At 36.8% G+C, this 20,575-nt stretch overlaps 1 protein-coding gene and 1 pseudogene across 1 annotated transcript; one reads left to right on the forward strand and one right to left on the reverse strand.

Annotated features, from left to right (window-relative positions):
* Positions 1-5,294: 5,294 nt before the first annotated feature.
* On the forward strand, positions 5,295-6,083 carry LOC121792173 (annotated as a pseudogene).
* LOC121792172 lies at positions 5,990-9,154 on the reverse strand. Its single transcript, XM_042190014.1, has 5 exons — positions 8,980-9,154; positions 8,371-8,636; positions 8,058-8,269; positions 7,686-7,953; positions 5,990-6,561 (listed from the first exon to the last, which is right to left on the reverse strand). The coding sequence occupies exons 1-5, from the start codon at positions 9,068-9,070 to the stop codon at positions 6,274-6,276; spliced, it is 1,125 nt and encodes a 374-aa protein (XP_042045948.1). The 5' UTR covers positions 9,071-9,154; the 3' UTR covers positions 5,990-6,273.
* Positions 9,155-20,575: the final 11,421 nt, after the last annotated feature.

Below are 20,575 nucleotides of genomic sequence, written 5' to 3' on the forward strand. Positions count from 1 at the left end.
CCGACGCTGAAAAGGCGAGGGAATGTAAGTGGGAGGTTTCAGTTACACAAAGGTCGCATGACGATATGTGGGAAGTTAGGAAGTGGAAGAATCGACATACTTGTGTAGGCCATCGTGCTAACAGAGATCATGCTAACTTTTCATCGGCAATGATTGCTCTGTTGATTCGACATCATGTGCGATAATGTGCCGATTTCAAGGTCTTCTCAATAATAGCTGATGTGCAAGACAGATTTGGTGTGTCAATCAGTTATAAGAAGGCATGGTATGCAAAGAGAATGGCTATAGAGTTTGTATATGGTGGATGGGATGAATCATTTAGGCAGTTGCCAAGCTACATGTTTGAACTTCAGTCACAGAATCTGGGCACAATTGTTGAGTGGAAGCACAACGAGCTGTTGAGTCAGAGGCGTACAAAGGTGTTCAACTATGTTTTCTGGACATTTGGGCCTGCAATACATGCGTTCCAGAAGGCCGCACCGGTGTTAACAGTAGACGGGACTCACCTCCGAGGAAGATTTAAAGGTAAGTTGCTTGTTGCTTGTGGTTTTGATGCTAACAAGACATGTTTGCCTATTGCATAAAAGAATCTTGAATGCAATGGAGTCTGAAATCATGACAAGGGCCCCGCAGATATACCACAAATTTTGTTTGCTCCATGTGAGGGCAAATGTGTTGAAGAAGCACAAGGGCCCCAATGTGAAGGCCATGATATGGAAGTTGGGGGTCAGTACTCAGGCACGTAAATTTGGCAGAAGACGTCGAGCACTATATGATGTCAGTAGTTGTGCGGTTCGAATGCTCAATAGGATTATAAAAGAATGTTGGTCACCATGCTACGATGGTGGACTTAGGTGGGGATGGCCACAACAAACATGTCGGAGTGCTACAACAACGTGTTGAGGGGTGTGAGAGAGTTGCCTATTAGAGCGTTGGTTGATTTGACATTTTGGAGGACGGTACAATGGTGGGTGCAGAAGAAGACAAAAATAGAACACACCGAATGTGAGTTAACCCCGTGGGCGAGGGACAGACTTGCTAAGAATGAATCAAAGGGGCGAAAACATTACATTACTGTCATTGACCGAGATACAGGGAAGTACCATGTCCGAACTCGAGGAAGAATAGAAAAAGGAGTGTCAAAGGGCAACAATGTTCAAATAGTCAAGTATTTGGATTCGAGTTGCAGTTGTGGTAAGTGGCAGATGTGGAGAATTCCTTGTTCGCATGGTTGTGCGGTTGCTAGAGACAGAGGTCACGTTATGATTGACCTCATAGATGAGTGCTACTACCTAGGTACATGGAGATCACAGTACTATGGTCAAGTTTCATTTGATGCACCAAGACACGAAGATTATTGGGTTGAACCTTCATGGAAATTACGCATCACCCCTCAGCAGTTGATTCCTAGAACGCGTGGCCGAGTTAGAAGAATGAGGATACATAATCAAATGGATGTCCGCGAGGAAGATGAACCGAGAGCTTCCCGCCGTTGCAGAAATTGTGGGATAGAGGGGCATGACCGAAGAAATTGCTCAGCCGGTGTTGTTCAGTAACTTCGTGGTATATATTTGCTATATTTTTGGCATTGAGTTGTGTATTGGAGGTCTGTTATGTTTTGTATTGACATTTTTGTTGAATTGCAGGAACTGCTGACAAGAGAGGGCATGGCTTCGAGGATGAATGCTGTTGATTTTTTTGTTTGGGGCATATTTGATGGATCTTATTTGATAGTTACTATGTTTATGTATCAACATTTATGAGATGTTGTCGACAGTTATTATGATTTTTATTGACTTTTGTTGACGGTTGTTATGTCAAATGAATATTGTTTCACCTGAAATATGTGACCAAAACCTGTGTCAATATAAACAAATACCAACATATGCCCGAAACTTGTTTCAACATAAACAAATACCAACATATGACCAAAACCTGTTTCAATATAAACAAATACCAACATATGACGGCATCCCCTATCATATCAAAGACCTATTTCCCCGATGGCGTGAACTTTGTTGGAGCTTTCCCTTTGTTCTTCCTTGTTGAAAATCCCCTGAATACATTGTGCATAGCCTTCCCAATCTTACTTGATGAAAATCGCCGCTGAATTTTGCTCTCCGTTGCTTCTGTCAATGTGAGTGTTCTGCCCCCTTAAAACCCGACTAGAAGACGCATAACCCTTATGCGTCATTCCACAACGACGCATAACACTTATGCGTCATTAAGGAAAGACGCATAAGAGTTGTGCGTCATTAGAAAACGCCAAATATTTGTGCGCCATTACACAAAGACGCATAAGCTTTGTGCGTCATTACCCGAAGACGCATAAGAGTTGTGCGTTTCATTAATAAAGACGCATAACGGTTATGCGTCACTCCCTGAGTCGGAATACAACTAAAGCCCTTCATTAAAATGGAATTCTATTAACATGCATTACCAAAAATAGAATTTTCCCTAATCGATGTCGGGTGGCGCCGTGCAAATTTCAAGTTGTTCTGATACATAAAATGCTTTTTGCGCGTTCTCGGTGTCGTCGACATCTATTGTTAGAATATAATCAATTAGTGACCTTTAAACTTGTCTTAATCCTTTAAGCTTTTGTCTTTATTGTATTTTGTAATTTTCGGGCCATTACCCCTTATTTATATGTAATTTAAATTCTATTGTTAACTAACTTTAGATTGTCGTCCCAAACCATGATAGGTGGTTAGACAAAGCGGCGATAGCGTAAGGATCGGAAACACGCGATTAGATTATTGAGGACATGTTAGTAGGGTGAAACGCCTGTTTAAGACGGTTTCACTGTGGCCGTATTTCCTCGCTTCCACTGTTGCCGTGTTTCCTCGCTCTGAGTTTGGTTTTAGCTACTAGCAACACATTCTTTATCATAACAATCATGAGTCTTGTTGAAGACTATGATCTAACTCCAATAATCTTCCTCAACAATCTAGCTAGATTCATGAAGTTTGTGGTCTTAATATTATCTTGTTTTGTCATCAGAAAACTAAGATGGGTGATCTCCATGCTACGGAGGAAGCCCGACATGAGCCTATATTGGCTAACTCTGCAGTACATTCTACTAGAAGTCATGGCAAAGTTGTGTCGTGGTTGCTTTTGGTCATTATTAAAAACTCATAGTTCGAAAAGTTTGTATAGCTTTGGGCCTCCATTTGAGAAGTTTTATTTTCTCAAGCAACCTAATTTCTGTCTAAATAAAGCTACATACACATTTTAAACAATTCAAAATAAATCTAAATTTATATTGTACTATAATACCTATTGAAATATAAGGTTGAATAGCAACATGATATTTTTTTACCGGAGAAAGTGGCTGAAATGGCTTCGAACTCACCTGAAATCAGCCAATATTTGCGCTCTGGAAAAAAAATGGAAAGTGGGTTTGCTTGAATTTTATGTTCAGTAAAGCCATGTCAACAAAACTCAGGTTTAAACACGTGTAGCTGAAACACGTTTCTACCCATTTCTATTTCTATTGGTGGATTCTTGAAGAAGAAAACATCTTAGACATGAATGTCGAACTACAGATGTGCACGTAAGAATATAGTTATTTCGTATGTTTGAGCACAAATCTGTGAATTATTACTGAGCTTGGAACGTGCAATTTATAAAGAAGTTGTAGGATCAAATATGTACAAACTCTATTATCCACAAAAGTTTTATCGGAGAGAACCGTTTAGAGAATTGCAACCAACACATTAGGGGCAGCAACTGCAGCCACCGGTAGAGCTCCATATAACTTCTCTTCCTTGGGTGGTCACAACATCAGAGAGAAATGTCGTGGGGCCTGCTTCATCTTTGGACCACAGTCGCGTATAATCCTTGATGTCCAAAAACATCCCTATAAAATGAGATTGGTTAAGTTGAATTGTTTGGTTGTCAATTCGAACAAAGAACAAAGGCGTGAAGCCATTAAGTAACATATACCACATGTATAAGAAGATGCAAATAACCAGCCTATTCGAAATGGGCCACTCACCTCCTTAAAAGTCCCCATAAAGAAGGAAGATTACCCACACGTATATAGATGATGCATGATCATCACCAAGTCAACGTGAGACAAGATATAAGAGATTTTAACACACCCTCGCACATGTAGGTTGGAATGAACATCAGACTTCCTCAGTGAGGTAAACAAGTCAAGATAAAGAAATCCATCATCGATGTGTGCCCTAATGAGCATCAGACTTCCACTCATGAAATAAACAAGACAAGAGATAAAGATATTCATTATTGTTATGTATTAATCATTGTCATAGAAATAACATTTTTATATTATTCTCACTTGTTTCAATTCTCTTGACTATTTGCTTTGAATTTTTGCATATTTACATTAATTTTTAAGTATACATTATTAGTTTGAAATATAATTTATTGAAATGAAAATACAAATACAAAAAATAGGATGAATAATTATGTGTGTGTAGATATGTAAAGATTGAAAATTAGATCTGTGATCATTATGATCAATTGAATAGTGAAAGATTGAAATCATTTCATACAAATACAAAAAATAGGATGAATAATTATGTGTGTATAGATATGTAAAGATTGAAAATTAGACTTATGATCATTACGATCAATTGAATAGTGAAAGACAGAAAGTAAGATAGCTCATAATGGTAAAATATTGGAGATTGTTAAATATGAGGGCTGCTGATGTAATAAACCTGTGAAGCCGTGAACTGGAAAGTAGAAATGAAAGATCAAATTATGTAGTACAACTCGAATAGGATCAAATTTTGCACTTAAAAATTAAAATGCGTAAGAAAATTTAAAACATTGGTGTCGGACAATTTGATTATGCAATTAGATCCATTCGAGTTGCCGGGCCCACTAATTCTCATAATTGATTTACATATAAAAAAGAATTGGTGCATTAGTATTTACGTAAAATTGATGAATTGCATTTGCAACTATATGTGAAGAAGTAAAACAGATGCTCGAAATAATTATATGGAACCGCATTTCCACTAAATAAAGTCAAATAAATAATAATTAGCTAACAATAATTATTTTCTTCCTACACTTCCTCTATTTCATGATCACCTATGCATCATCAATGTTGCAAAACCCCACCACTAATTTTCTTTTCTCAAAAAAAGCTCAATGTTGCTTCCTTTCGATCGTACATCAAATTAGTGATTTTTAGTTTTTAATTTACTTTATTGGTTTTCTTCTTTTATCAATTCTTCACTTAAACTTTATTTTTCTCATTTAAATTTGTTGATTTTTTGTTTTGGGTAGGTTTATCATGAGTTGTAGTAAAGTGGCATACAACATCTATAAAAACATGCTAACCTCCATTTCAAGACTCATAAAAATTCAAAATGCATAAATCACTAGGTTTTCTCCTTCTGTATCTCTCCGTCTCCACTCTAGCTTCCGATCCAGACCCTGTCATGGATTTCTGCATTCCATCATCGACGAGCGCCTGCGTAAACCCGACTCTGGCGACGCCGGACGACTTCGTGTTTACCGGCATCAGATCAGCCGGCAATTTCTCGGACACGGGGCTATCATCCTCTCCAGTAAACCACGCCGTGTTCCCGGGGCTGAACACGCTGGGAATGTCGGCGGTGCGCGCGGATCTGAAGCCCGGCGGGATCAACCCGCCGCATTTCCACCCCAGGGCGAGGAGATGGTGTACGTGCTGCACGGGAAGGTGTACGCGGGGTTCGTGGACTCCACAAACCGCGTGTTCGCCAAGGTCATCAAGCGGGGGGACGTGATGGTGTTCCCGAGAGGACTGGTGCATTTCCAGATGAACGTAGGAAAAAAGCCTGCGACTGTATTCGGATGCTTCAACAGCCAGAATCCGGGGACGCAGAAGATTCCCAACGTTCTGTTTGGTTCGGGAATCAGCGATGTGCTTCTGGAGAAGGCGTTTGGGTTGAGCATTAAGCAGATTATAAATATGAGGAGGAGATTCTTGCCTAAACCACATCACTAGGGCTACCAAGCAAGGTTTTTCAATCTGTAACCATCCATTCAAATGGAATTCTTCTATTTGCTGTATACAATTCATTAACACTCAACACGCACTGGATTCTGCTGAGCTAGATTCATACTTCAATGTTGCACATGATTCATCCTTCTTTTAACACAAATTTTTATCCTATCCAGACAAAATACAACATGCAATTCAGAGAGCAATGGAAGCTCTAAACCCCAATAATTGACAAAGGAAGCTCTAAAATCAATAATTAACAAGGCTGGGACACATAAACGGGTATCGGAAACCTTTTGTTTTTAACCAATCAGTGCTTGTACAATGGTGTCTGCCATTCCATCAGCGTATGGAAACATATGTCCAGTACCTGATAACTCGTGGTATTGGATCCATGGAAGCCGGCTGGCAATGTGACGCTGCAGGGTAACGGGAACGAGATAATCATCATCCCCCTGCCATAAGTGAACCGAACCTCCACCTTCCGAGAATGGATTTTTCAGATCCAATGGGTCAAAGTCCCAGCTCCCGAAACCAATCATTAAATCACGATGAAGAGACTCAAACTCGCCTTGTTGTCTTGGTATTGCCTGGATCATGTCAGGGAAGCAAAAACATAAATTATGAAAAAACATTAATAATTGAGCATTAACAAGCACATTGAAGTGAAGAAATAAAATACTAAATATTTTGTCATACCAACAATGTAGAATGACACAAGACGACACATTACACTATACATGGAATCAAGCTTCTGCATTTATATGCCCTTTAAGAAGGACTGAAGGATATGTAATTCGAGGGACATCTATTTTACTTGGCAATTTGGCGTTGAAGAGAATGCTGCATTACTGTATTTTACTTTTATGACAAATTAACCCATCCTAGATCAGACATATGCAATAAAAAAACTGTCAAACATAAGGTGCTATTGAAAAATATCATGATTCTAATCTTTTATTGAGTTTTTTTAAGAGGACCAATTCTGGTTTCCCATTTACCGCCATGGCCGTGGTGACTCGAACCACCGACTTAATGGTTGGAGGGAAAACATCTTACTAACTAAATTACGCTTCATCGACTTCATCATTTATTGAGTTATATGTGCCTCATTTCTTATTTATGTAGTATCTTTTATAAACTTGCGCACCAAGCATTTTAATCAGATTATTCAACTAATACAGATAGATATAGCTGCACTGCCTACAAAGTGACTGCTGAGACAATTACAAACACGAAGCAGTAGAGAGGTATCATTTCCCAGATGTAGCAAGGTCAACTGAACCACTTCAATATTTTTAATCAGTACTTAGTCACTTTACTCCTACTATAACGATCAGTGTTTCAAAGCGAGGGAATTGTAGGGGAGGATATAACTTGATATAAACATCAATTATCAATACTCATTCTGGATCAGTTTTGCTCTATGAGAACTTATATTTTCTTCATAAGATAGATTATTTGCAGCTAAAAGGGTTGATGTCTCTCTCTGGAGCTCAGACTGAAAGTGTATGATTTCTATAATTTTTCTGTTAATAAAAGTTTCATAATTCAGCTAGCCATAGTGAAAATTTGATAGGCTTTAGTGAAAGGGGAAGAAACTAATTACACAATGGAATAGCCATACTTTTACTTTTACTCTTACTAACCAGTAACCAAACAATTCATATGTATGTTTTGCTATTAAAATTTAAAAGAAAGTAAAACATGTTACCCGATACTCCTTGTTCAAAGAAATAATCTTTGGAAGCAGTTCTGTGTCTGGTTTAGTAAATATTTCTGGGCGTACAGCAATAACACTTGAACCAGGGAATAATTTCTGAGTGTTCCACCAGTAGGTAAGCCATGGCAAGTAGTGAGCGACACGAAGAGCCCACTGGTCTTGTCTGAGCTGCATGTTATATGCTTGTTGAGACAAGTTTGAAGGGAAACCAGGCCACCAATGATTCACAACTGGTGTTAACAGAGCAGCTCCAGCTAATCTGCTCAGTTTAAAAATAAATATGTTGGTACAGTTAGAGAAGGTATAGAAGTAATGGAAAGCCCTTGATATCGTAATCTACAAAGTAGCGCAAATGAATTTCACCTATGAGGTATATGCTTAAGGCAGCTCCAGACAACCTGTCCACCCATGGAAAATCCAATAACATAGAATTTAGGTCCTAGCCCCAACTGATCAGCAAGCTCCTCAATGTCAAAAGCTAAGCTCTTAACAGTCCGGGTAGGGTGAGGACTACTCTCTCCATAACCAGGTCTATCAAACGAAACAATGTATATGCCTCTACTTTCAACAATGTCCTGCAATTGTGTTCATAATTAAAACAGTCTACAAAGCTCTACGTGATGTAAATATTGATCAACGGAAATTCTTCAAGTAACATGAAAGGAAGCATCCTTACAGGGGAGAGGTTAGCCGTCATTGCAGACACATGATGCCTGCAATTATCAAATCCATGGATAAACACTATTTTGTGTTTTGCTACATCCTTCGACACACCAGACTCTTTGTAAGCCAGGTACCTCCCGTCCTTGAGCTGTATTCTAGGCGCTGTAACGGGAGGCCCGTCTTGCAAGCCACTTGTCTTTGGTGGAGGAGGCCTTACAGCTTGATAAGCCCAAGCTAGGAAAGCCACCAAGCCAACTAACAGTAGTTTGATGAGGAACCCTGAATCATTTACCATAAGAAGTTTCATCAAACATAACAACAGAGCACACATGGAGTTCTGAGTGTTTGTAATCAGACTATATTGGTGGATTCATTCAGTATCATGCAACCAAAACGCAAAGGTTTTCTCATAACTCTAAACGAAAATTGCACAATAGATAGTGAAATTGACTACTGAGGGATCTCAAATATACTACATAGTGCACCAAATCACTAATGCTTATGTTAATTGGGGAAGCATCCAATAATAATTTGTTGAGTTAGATAAGTAATCCGAAACTCATTATTCGAGACGAAAAAAATAGAAATGAGAGCGTGCAAATTGAGGAAACGAGATGATTGCCTGAAATTTGAGAAGAAGCTTTGGTGTTGGATTTCCGAGTGTGAGCCCTGGCAGAGGCGGCTGATATTCTTCTGGTAGCTCCGACCGCCATGATTTGGTTGGGCTGGGCGGAGCTGGAATTGAAATGAGAATCTCGTGGCTGATCTTATTTAATTAGTCGTCACTACTCACTTCTCTGCTGGAAAGATAATACATAAATATTTAAACTAGACTAATATCCTTTTTGGTTCTAAACGAGTTGATTATTAAGCCAAATTAATTATTCTCATTTTTTAAAGGTTGAAATGGTAAATTTGTTTGCAGAATTATTACTGATTCATTTAGTCAAATTGATAAATTACTTAATTAATAAATGTAAAATAGGGTCTGTGTTTCACTATCAAGGCAATGCCTCAGATACACGTACACTTTGGACTCGTTTGATAAACAAAAAGGATGGGATATGAAAAGATATGTAAAACAAGATAGGGAATACGGGCTTAATGTCAAGATATGCAAAGATTTTTTTATTGTTATTTGATAGAAAAGAAATTATCTAAATTTGCTGTATATTAAATAACATGGCTTAACTTGGCAAATAAGTGGGTTACATAAACATGGTTAAAGTTATAATTTTAGTAAGATTGAGGAGAGCCCTTTGTCTTATATTGGGCTTTGAGTTAAGCATTACTACGATATTAAACAATTAGAAATGTATATATATAATTCTCTATCCATGTACTATTAACTTATCAAAGACACCCTTTTTATATTATTAACTTATCAAACACGCCCTTTTTTTCGCATGACGAATGGATTTAACACGGGCTTCAGTTGGCCTTTTTTACTATGATAATGATAAGTAAAAATTAAATAATCCAAATACTCCCTCCGTCTATGAAATATGTCTAAATTTGATTCGATACAGATTTTAAGAAATGTAAAGAAAAATGAGTTAAAAAATTAGTGAAATGAAATTCCCACATTTATATATTAATTTTTTTATATAATGTGAGTGTAAGAGTTAGTAGAAAGTGTGGTCCATTTACCAAAAAAACAAAGTGGATAAATTTTCAGGAACGGACCAAAATGACAAAATTAAACAACATCTTACTAACGGAATGAGTATTATTATTATTATTATTATTATTATTATTATTATTATTATTATTATTATTATTATTATTATTATTATTATTATTATTATTATGTGGTGTGCTCAATAATCACATTTTAAGGAATTAATACGGTAAACATGTAGCACCAATCCGTCCAAAATAGTAGAAAATCGAGTTTTCTATGATATTGTTTCTTCAAGGGTCAAACGCATTATTAGGCTTTGCTAACTATCCAAACAAGTCTAAACGAATATTTGGACCATTAATTGTACCTTACCTATAGTACTATAGTGTGCCAATTAAATAAGGTCGGCCCATAAACCTCAGTGGCCTAGTAGCTTGACAACTATAAATGAGGCCTATTCCAGTCAAGGCCCAATTAGTAGTAACCTAAATTTACTACTTGTAGTCTTACACTTTATAGGATCAGAATCAGTACCTTGTGTTAGACCAATGGTAGTCCTTCATTTTACCATCTTTCCTACTCCCTCGAGTTCCACGCTAAATCGGTATACAATTAGTAAAATAAAATAGAGATAGAAAGAAAAAGTAATTAAAGTATTATTAGTGGAGAATGAGTCATACCATACAAGGGAGAAAATATTTTTCAAATATAGAAAATTAGAAAGTGCATACTTTTGTGGGACAGACTATAAAGAAAATAGTACATACTTTTTGGCACAAAGGAAGTACTAGTATAAAACATTTGATTTTTTGCATGAGATATTATAGAGTGTTTTGCTGTAAATTAATTGAAGACTGTGAATAAAATAGAGAAAGACAAAAATAGAGACGGTGTTCTTATTTTAGGAAACGTTTCATTTTTAATAGGACAACCCAAAATGGAAAATATTCAACTTTTAATAGGACAGAAATAGTGTTTCTTTGTCCTTATAATTAATTAGCACCAAGGCATACTCCCTCCATCCTGTTGCAAGTTATCAACTTCTTTTTGTCACATAATTTAGGAAAATAATATTCATTGAGATAACTTGAAAGGATAAAGTAGGAAAAAATGAAGTTAGAATAAAATGTTGTTTTGTATGCTAAAAATGAAATCAATCACTAAACAATCCAAAATGAAAAGCTGATCAGTTAAGAGTTTGAAATGGGACGTAGGGAGTAATTAATTTGGTTCACACAATAATTATATGTTGATTTTTATATTTGTAAAGCATCTTTTATTTTTCGATTTCACTATTTCTTCTTTACTAGTGTCTTCTTTGTGAGATGCACGATACATTGTATTTCTTTCATAAATATATAAGAGTATAATATCCAATTTTATATGCATCAAAAACAGAACAAATATATTGTACTTAGTTCATAGAATATGTTAATTTTTCTTTGAAAGTCATAGAATATGTTAATTAAAATCTTTTGGATATCCAATAATTATATATTCCTTCCGTCCCATAAAAATATATTACTCCCTTCGTCCCATAATAGATGACATACTTGGGGAATGATACGAGATTTTAGGAGATATTGTTTTGTGTGTAAAGTAGAGAGAAAAAATAGCATATTTATATTAATGTGTGAGAGAACTTTTTCTAAAAAAGAAAATGTGACATCTTTTAACTAAAAAAAAAAGTGTGAGGAAATAGGTACGGATGGAGTATATTGTTTCTTAATCTCCGTGTCGAAAAGTTTTGGCTCAACTAAGAGGAAATAGATGAAGTATATGATGGGTTATCATGAAAATTACAAATTTAAATGTTAATGTAAATATAGTATCATAGAGGTGCATTATATTGCTAACTATTTAAGTTGTTAACTCTGCTAACTCATCAATGCAGCGTATTAAAAATGTCAACACATTATATCGAAGTTCAACAAAATTATGTGTTGACATTTTTAATACGCTGCGTTGATGAGTTAGCAAGTTAGCAATTTAAGAAAATTAACCCTGGTATCATAAATGTCTAAACTAAAGTCAATGAATAATTAGCGAAATTAATTGTATATTAATTAATGACATTTTGCTTTTTTATGAGATTCGGATGGCATTAATTAATACGTGCCATCGTGGTGACTAGTGATACAAAAATAGAAAGGCGATCAATATTCCTTGAAATGCCTTTCCATTTCAAACTCGACCAACTGCGAAAGGAAAGGAAGGTGGATTAGTGAAAAAGTCAGCCACTGAGCATATAGATATTGCAGGGTAGAATCAAATTATGGGCATCCAGAAGCATACACATAAATAAACAAAAACCGATCATGCATGAAGATAAAGCAGCCTCCATTTTCACAGTGAACACTATCAAGTACTCTGTTAAGGACCTAAATCCTTAACGTCGATTTCCACACAAAATCAAGAAACGAGATGTCGTCGTTGTCGAGCGCCCAACGTTGGGTCGTGACTTGAACGGCAAAAAGGGGTGGTTGAGCGCGAGATCAGCTTCGTCGGCAACCTTAGGAGATGTTTCTTGTTTGCTACTCAATTGAGCCAAAAGAATGATAATTTCATATATTGATTGAATGAATAAAAAAGATAACAGTCTATCCTATTTATAATGCTATTGACTTAATGAACAAGAAAACAAAGATATAGAAAAAGATATGCTAAATCCCTATAATATCTAAACTAAATAATAATAATAGAGGTTCGTATCAACTCCCCCACGGTTAAAATCCACTTTGTCCTCAAGGTGGGAACCACGAAGCAAAAAGGAGAGTTGAAAGCAGAAGCTTCGGCGAGGCAACTCCTCCTGGATCAAACACACACCGAACAGGTGAACGTCTCCCTTCTTCACTTCCATAAAAAATCAACAAAGGAGACCCAACTTTGTCGGAAAAATTCCTTGCCAAATCGAAAAGCTTGTCCACGCCTCCCAGAATGCCCAAGCATGGCATGTCATTACTCGGAGGGATCAACCTTGCATCTTTGTCAAGCGATGTTGATCGATGATTCATACTTGGAATATCACTGACATTCAAATCCACATAGACACAAACAATTACGGGCAAATCGGTGTAAGCACCATCTCCTTTCTTGCCCCAACAATTTCCAACAACATTTTTGGATGACACTTGAACAACATTGAGTGAGGCGATTATCTTCTCCACTTCACCAATAGAACCATCCTCCTCTTTATCTTCTAGCAATGTCTCCTCATTTTCACCAATCTTCCCATCATATACCCCAACGAGCACTTGCGGTGACTCATTGTCGTTCTTGACAACCCTTTGTTCTTGACGAACTCTCCAGGGGATTCGTTGTTTAGAAAATCAAGAGGAGCGCCATCATTGTGAACATCGGTAACGTCATTGGGAACATCATCACCGAATACTATCGTGGGAGTATTATCAGTTTTCTCTTCGGCTAAATTCTCATCTTGAATGTTCTCCTCAAACTCCTCCCCATCATCCGCATAACATAGAATGCGTTGTTTACACACATGTCCCCTCACCCATTTCTCGGGACAGTGCCAGCAGAGACCCAACCTGGACCGTTCTGACTTCTCCGCTTGGGAGACCCGTATTAGCGGCAGGCGTGGCTGCTCTGGAGTTTGACTGGTCACACGCGCGGGCTGACTGTACAGGTCCCGCGTTGGCTTTTCAGTGGAGTAGCGGGGCTGGTGGGAGGCGGGCTGGACTCGCGCTCTCACCTCCTCCCGAGGGCGAGGTCGGTCCCAGCACGTCTCCGAGCGTCGGGGCCGGTCAACGGTCGGGTAGCCGCGGTCCTGCTGTTGAGCCGGTGGGTCCCAACACGTTGGGCGGTGCTGCTGCGTTGCGGTTGGCGGGTAGCGATCAAACCCTAATTGGGTCTGATGATCTCCGCAGTCAGATAGGTGGCCACCCCTCTCGATGTAGCCACCGCGGTGACGGGGCCAGGCGTCTTGCGCGCGATCGCGGTACCCGATGGGCTGGTATCTCGGCCGTGGGTGACGATCAGGTGGATCCAAGTGGTGTGAGACGTAGGGTGATTCTGGATCAGGCCACGACGGCGGACGGAGTACTTCCACCCGGCTGCTCGGAGGGTCCCAACTAGTTACACGGCGAGGTTGGGCCGGCTGGTAGGGACGGAATGGCTGTGTGGCCTGAGGGAAGTCGTATTGACGACGGCGATAGCCGGCGTAGTCGTATGATATGTTGACGGACTGAGGCGTGGTTGTGGTGGATGATGAACGTCTGACTTCGACGCGGCACGCGGAAATCCTTCCCGTCGGGCGTTGTAGAAGTAGTGTTGTCCTGCGGCTAGAGCTCGGCGGACAGACGGGACTCGACAACCAAAGCAGTTGCTGTGCGCGGAATCTTTTCCGTCGGGCAGCGGTGTAGCTTCGGTTCGAGAAGGTGGGAGGGTCAGCTCTCAATGAAAGCACCAGTTGTTAAGGACCTAAATCCTTAACGTCGATTTCCACACAAAATCAAGAAACGAGATGTCGTCGTTGTCGAGCGCCCAACGTTGGGTCGTGACTTGGACGGCAAAAAGGGGTGGTTGAGCGCGAGATCAGCCTCGTCGGCAACCTTAGGAGATGTTTATTGTTTGCTACTCAATTGAGCCAAAAGAATGATAATTTCGTATATTGATTGAATGAATAAAAAAGATAACAGTCTATCCTATTTATAATGCTACTGACTTAATGAACAAGAAAACAAAGATATAGAAAAAGATATGCTAAATCCCTATAATATCTAAACTAAATAATAATAATAATAGAGGTTCGTATCATACTCCTTCCGTCCCATTAAATATGAAACATTTGAAAATCGATACGAGATTTTATGTAGAGTTGTTTTGTAAGTTAATGAAAAGAGAGTAAAGTAAGAGAGATAAAAAAAAAGTAAAGAGATAGAGTTGTTTCTATTTTAGAAAACTTTTCATATTTAATGGGACAATCCTAAAGGAAAAACGTTTCATTTTTAATGGGACATGGAGAATACCAATCAATGCCATGGAAATGAAGTCACAAAAGTGGGGACATGCAGAAGAAAAGCTAGCATCGTGGCAGCATTCATTCTTAGAGTGGCAACAAATTTTAACAATGGTTTCTGGTTGTAGAAAAAGACATTCTTTATTTCCATTTTAAGAATGTCTGATAGTATGAAAGTATGGAATCCTCGCCACTTTAATTTGTCTGCCCATTTAATTTTTGGAACTACTTTACACAATATATATGAATACTAAACTCTATAGAAACCAGAGTTTCTAAACAAGTGTCAATTTAAAAACACATCCTTCAATAAAAATTAATATTAGAACTTTCTAATTTGTCAATAGGGAAAAGATGATGGAAAAACTTTGCACGCACTCATTATAACGGCTAAGAAATGACCAACATATAAAACAGGCAATACAAGAAATAGTATAACAGAACCTTCGTTTGTTTAGATTTTTCATGTTGATTACCAAGAATTGAAAGGTGGATTCTCCATATTCGAGTAAACGATCGTATAATACATGAAATCCCTAGATTTACGTTATCCCACACAAACTAGGTATTACAACAATATATAAGTACTATATATAGGAAATTTTATTGCACTATAGAGAGAATTATATTTTAAATCCTTGAATATTGCATTATTATTATCTGTGGTTTTTACTTTTTTAAAATATCACCGCACGTATCTAGATATTAATATCACTGGACTTTTGTATTTTTTGGACCAAAATACTCCCAAGACTATAAGAGTTATTTATGACTTTTTCATGGAGAGAGAACTGTCACTTTGGTTAATTCATTTTCCTTCAAGTATGTGCCTGGTCAGCAATTATGTGGCACATACCTTGGTGAATTATTTGGGAATACAATAGAAATGAATGAACAAAGTGCAACATAATTGACAGTTCCCTCTAGCATGAAAAAAGCATAAATAAATAGCTAGTTTAAGAGTATTTGGGTAAAAAAAGTCTTAAAAAGTGTAAAAGTCATTACAACTATATTATATCAATGTCCAAGAATATTTGATGATATTTAAAAAATATTGACCACATTTGATATTAGTACAATATTCACGGACTAAAAATGTGCTAGCTCTCTCCATCTATAATTTATAGCTAACACAAGATAAGATAAGTCTCAAACAACCCATAGTAATATGGGACATTAGATGTGCATCGGGAGAACTTGCTAGAATGGCATGTACTATGTAATGTGGTTAGTATTTCTATAAGAGTGTACGTACATGGGAATTTTTTAATATAAAAGCCCACATTTTGAATAAATACAAAAATAATCTTATTTCCGAAAATGTGTAAGTAAGCTCATTGATTGCATGAATATGCCAATTAATGACAAAATTTTTATATTTGTTAAAAAGTTTTCAATGCGTAAACTCAACCAATTAATCATGAACGAAAGAGTAAAAAATCTAAATTAATGAAATTAGAAAAGAATGTTTGATACCAAACAAAAAGTGAGACACAAAAAATAAGTTGGGTGATACATTACTAGTGATAAAGGAGCGGAAGGAGATATTAGAATATTTTTTGAAAGTTGAAGATTCTCCGGAAATTGTTTAATTTTACTATTTTCGTATTATTTCTATTAATTGTCTCATTTCATTCTACTTACTTATTATATTTGTATTTCATTATTAAATTAATTTATAAAAATAGAACACAGCTCCCCTAATTTTTTAACAAAGTCAAACAATTTATATAAAAATTCCACACCAATTTATATAAAAATTCCACAACTCCGGCAATATTATTAATTTAGAATTAATAATATTAATCAAGCCAATAAATTATTTACTATCATTATTTTGAATAATAATACTAAATGTGTTTTAATATTATTTTAGAATTAATATTAAATATTTGTTTATATTAGTTTGGAATTAATATAGATTTGATGATAAATTTATTAATTAGATTAATGGATTAATGAGCTAGAATTTGTTAATATTATTATTTTGGAATAATAAATGATATATGTGCTTGATGATGATTTGGAGCTATTACTTGATTTACAAATTTATTAATTTGAATTAATATATTGGATTAATTTCGTTAATTAGATTAACAAATTGGGACATAGTTATCATCTGGAAATGATAATATATGCTCCATAGAACAATACTAATTTGGAATTAATATTAAATATATAAAATTATATTAATTTAGAATTAATATAATTAAATCCACATTTAATTAGAATAATAAAATTTGATTTTATTTGTTGAGCATTATTTGATATCCTATGTGATAAGCATGTTATTTGATTTATGCTTGTTTTATTTAACTATAGTAGTTAGAGTCCGTGTTATACTATGTCTGGGTAGGCGGCGCCCAGTAATTGTTTAAGATTTTAATATTAGATATTAAATTGACAATTAGTATCACAAAATTATTCCCCACAAAATATAAGTCTTGTTTTGAAACAAACGCGTCGTCCATCACAATTGTTTGATGCTCCTAGCCTTTTGACCACGAGTTTTGCGCCCTCGCGTTTACTTTAAATCCACAAGGTTAAGGCTCATTCATAGATGCATAGTTGGCATCGTGTGATAGGGTTGACTTGCTTAAATTATTTTGAGTAGCCCTCGCAACCAAATGATTTATGGACGCATATTAATTAGATTAATAAACCAAGAATTGTAAAATTGTGGTTACAATTGGCTTAGAGGCCTACCTAGTGATATTATTGTAGTCATCAGCCCTCGCAGAGGCTACAACTATATAGACTTGGATCTTGGACCACTAAAATTTATATTTGATATAAATTCGTATTTTATGTTTGGGGGCATAATATATGTTAAAATTAGTGGGAGCTAATCAATACAATAAACCCTTGTTTGATTAGTGATGCGGATGTGATCTTTGTATGCTTTTCTAATTTGTTTTTCATTTTATTTTCTGTTCAGATAATATGTCAAACTTATCTTATGAGTGTATGATGGAAACAAACAAATTGACTAGGTCAAATTTCACGGAGTGGCAGAGAGACTGCCCAAAACTCAAGGCACAAGGTGCAATGAGTGGGAGCTCAGCTATGTTTGTCATTGAGATAAATATGTCTATGAATAACTCACAATCCTGGGTATTGGATACCGCTTGTGGTTCACACATTTGTAATAATGTGCAAGGTTTAATTGACAACAGGAAAGTGAGGTCTGGGGAAGTAGACCTACGTGTTGGAAATGGAGCAAAAGTTGCTGTCGAACGAGTGAGAACTTATAGATTAAATCTTCCCTCAGGACATAGACTAGATTTACATAATTGTTATTTTGTTCAAGTTATTTCAAAGAATATTATTTCCATTTCGATGTTGGACACCAAAGGTTTTTCCTTCAATTTTGCAAACGGCAGATGCTCGTTTTCTAATAATGGATTGTTTTATGGAAATGCCTTTTTAGAGAATGGATTATATATGCTTGAATGCAAACGGGATATTCTCAATGTGCAAAATAAAAGACTTCAACTATGTAATACGGATAATGCTACTTATCTTTGGCATTGTAGACTTGGTCATATCAATGAGAAAAGGATAGCGAGATTGAGAAAGTTAGACTATCTAAATTCATTTGATTTAGAATCATATGGTGCCTGTAAATTCTGTCTCAAAGGAAAGATGACTAATAAGCCGCTTTCTGGGAAAGGGGTGTGTGCTAATGATGTGCTAGAGTTGATCCACACAGATGTGTGCGGACCGTTTCCAACTCAAGCAAAAGGTGGTTATTCGTACTTCATTACTTTCACTGATGATTTGACAAGGTATGGATATGTGTATCTTACGAAACACAAATCTGAGGCCTTTGAGAAATTTAAAGAGTTTAAGTGTGAAGTTGAGAAACAACTTGGGAAAAGTATCAAAACTCTTCGATCAGATCGAGGAGGGGAATACTTAAGCCGATAATTTCTTGATTACTTGAAATCGCATGGAATTCAGTCGGACTGGAAACCTCCTGGTACACCACAAATGAATGGAGTATCTGAAAGAAGAAACCGAACATTATTAGATATGGTTCGATCCATGATGAGTTAAGCTAATATTTTATTTCTTTGGGATCATGCTTTATTGACTGCTGTTTACATTCTGAATAGAGTTCCATCTAAATCAGTTGAGAAAACACCATATGAGTTATGGTATGGCAAGAAGCCTTGTCTTAACTATATGCGGACCTGGGGTTGTCTAGCTTTTGTTAAGAAACAAATGACTGATAAGTTGGAATCTAAAAGTGAGAAGTGTTACTTTGTGGGATAACCTAAACAAACTAAAGGATATGAATTCTACTGCCCTGGAGATCACAAGGTGATAATCTCTAGAAATGTGAAGTTTCTTGAAGACAATTATGTCTTAAAGGAACAAAGTCACAACATTGTACATCTTGAAGAAATTCAAGAACCACAAGATAACATTGAGAATGAAGTATTATCAAATGATTTGAACAATAACTCAATGGGAGTTTTTTGATGATCTATTGGGAGGGGAAATTACTATTAGAGGAGACCTTAGAGGGACTCTCGAAGAACCTCCTCAAGACAATGAGATGCATCAAAGACAAGATGATATAATAGTTGCATCACCTCTACTTCAAGAAGATCATAGTGATATTCCCGAACCTACTCACATTCAGAATGAACAGCCCGAGCCGGAAGAAAACCAACTCAATAGGCCTAGAAGGATTCGTCGTGCACCTGAGAGACTGAATCTAATGGTTGAGAACCAAGATGATGAAATTGATTTAGATGATGATGAGCCTAAGACCTATACCGAGGCGGTGTCAGACACCGATCGGGAGAAGTGGCTTGAAGCCTTGATATCTGAAATGGACTCGAGGTACTTCAACTTAGTCTGGGAACTAGTTGACTTGCCAGATGGGGTTTACCCCATAGGCTGCAAATGGATCTTCAAAAAGAAGAGAGATGCAGATGGCAAAGTACAAACCTACAAGGCCAGGTTAGTGGCAAAGGGTTATAGTCAGCGCAAAGGCATTGACTATGATGAAACCTTTTCGCCAATTGCTAAGATCAAGTCCATTAGAATATTACTTGCAATTGCTGCATACTACAATTTTGACATTTGACAAATGGATGTCAAAACCACATTTCTCAATGGAGAATTAGAAGGTGATGTCTATATGGCACAACCTGAAGGTTTTGTATCGAAAGAAAGGCCGAATGCAGTGTGCAAGCTAAAGAAGTCCATCTATGGACTTAAGCAAGCTTCGAGGAGTTGGAATATTTATTTTGACAGAACAATCAAATCGTTTGGTTTTGTTAGAAGCAAAGATGATCCATGTGTTTATAGTAAACGCGAAAATGGAAACGTCGTATACCTTATCATATATGTTGATGACATCTTGATTATGGGAAGCGATTGTTCCATGATGCAATCCGTGAAAGAATGGTTTTCTAGTTCCTTTATGATGAAGGATCTGGGTGATGCTTCCTACATCCTTGGAATTAAGATCTATCGATATAGACCAAATAGGATGTTAGGATTATCACAATCCACTTACCTAGACAAGTTGCTAAGGCGCTTCTCAATGGAGAATTCTAAGAAAGGTTTTCTTCCTATGGGACATGGCATTGTATTGTCAAA

This window comes from Salvia splendens, chromosome 2 (genome assembly GCF_004379255.2).
Source record: "Salvia splendens isolate huo1 chromosome 2, SspV2, whole genome shotgun sequence".
NCBI classification, from domain to species: Eukaryota; Viridiplantae; Streptophyta; class Magnoliopsida; order Lamiales; family Lamiaceae; genus Salvia; species Salvia splendens.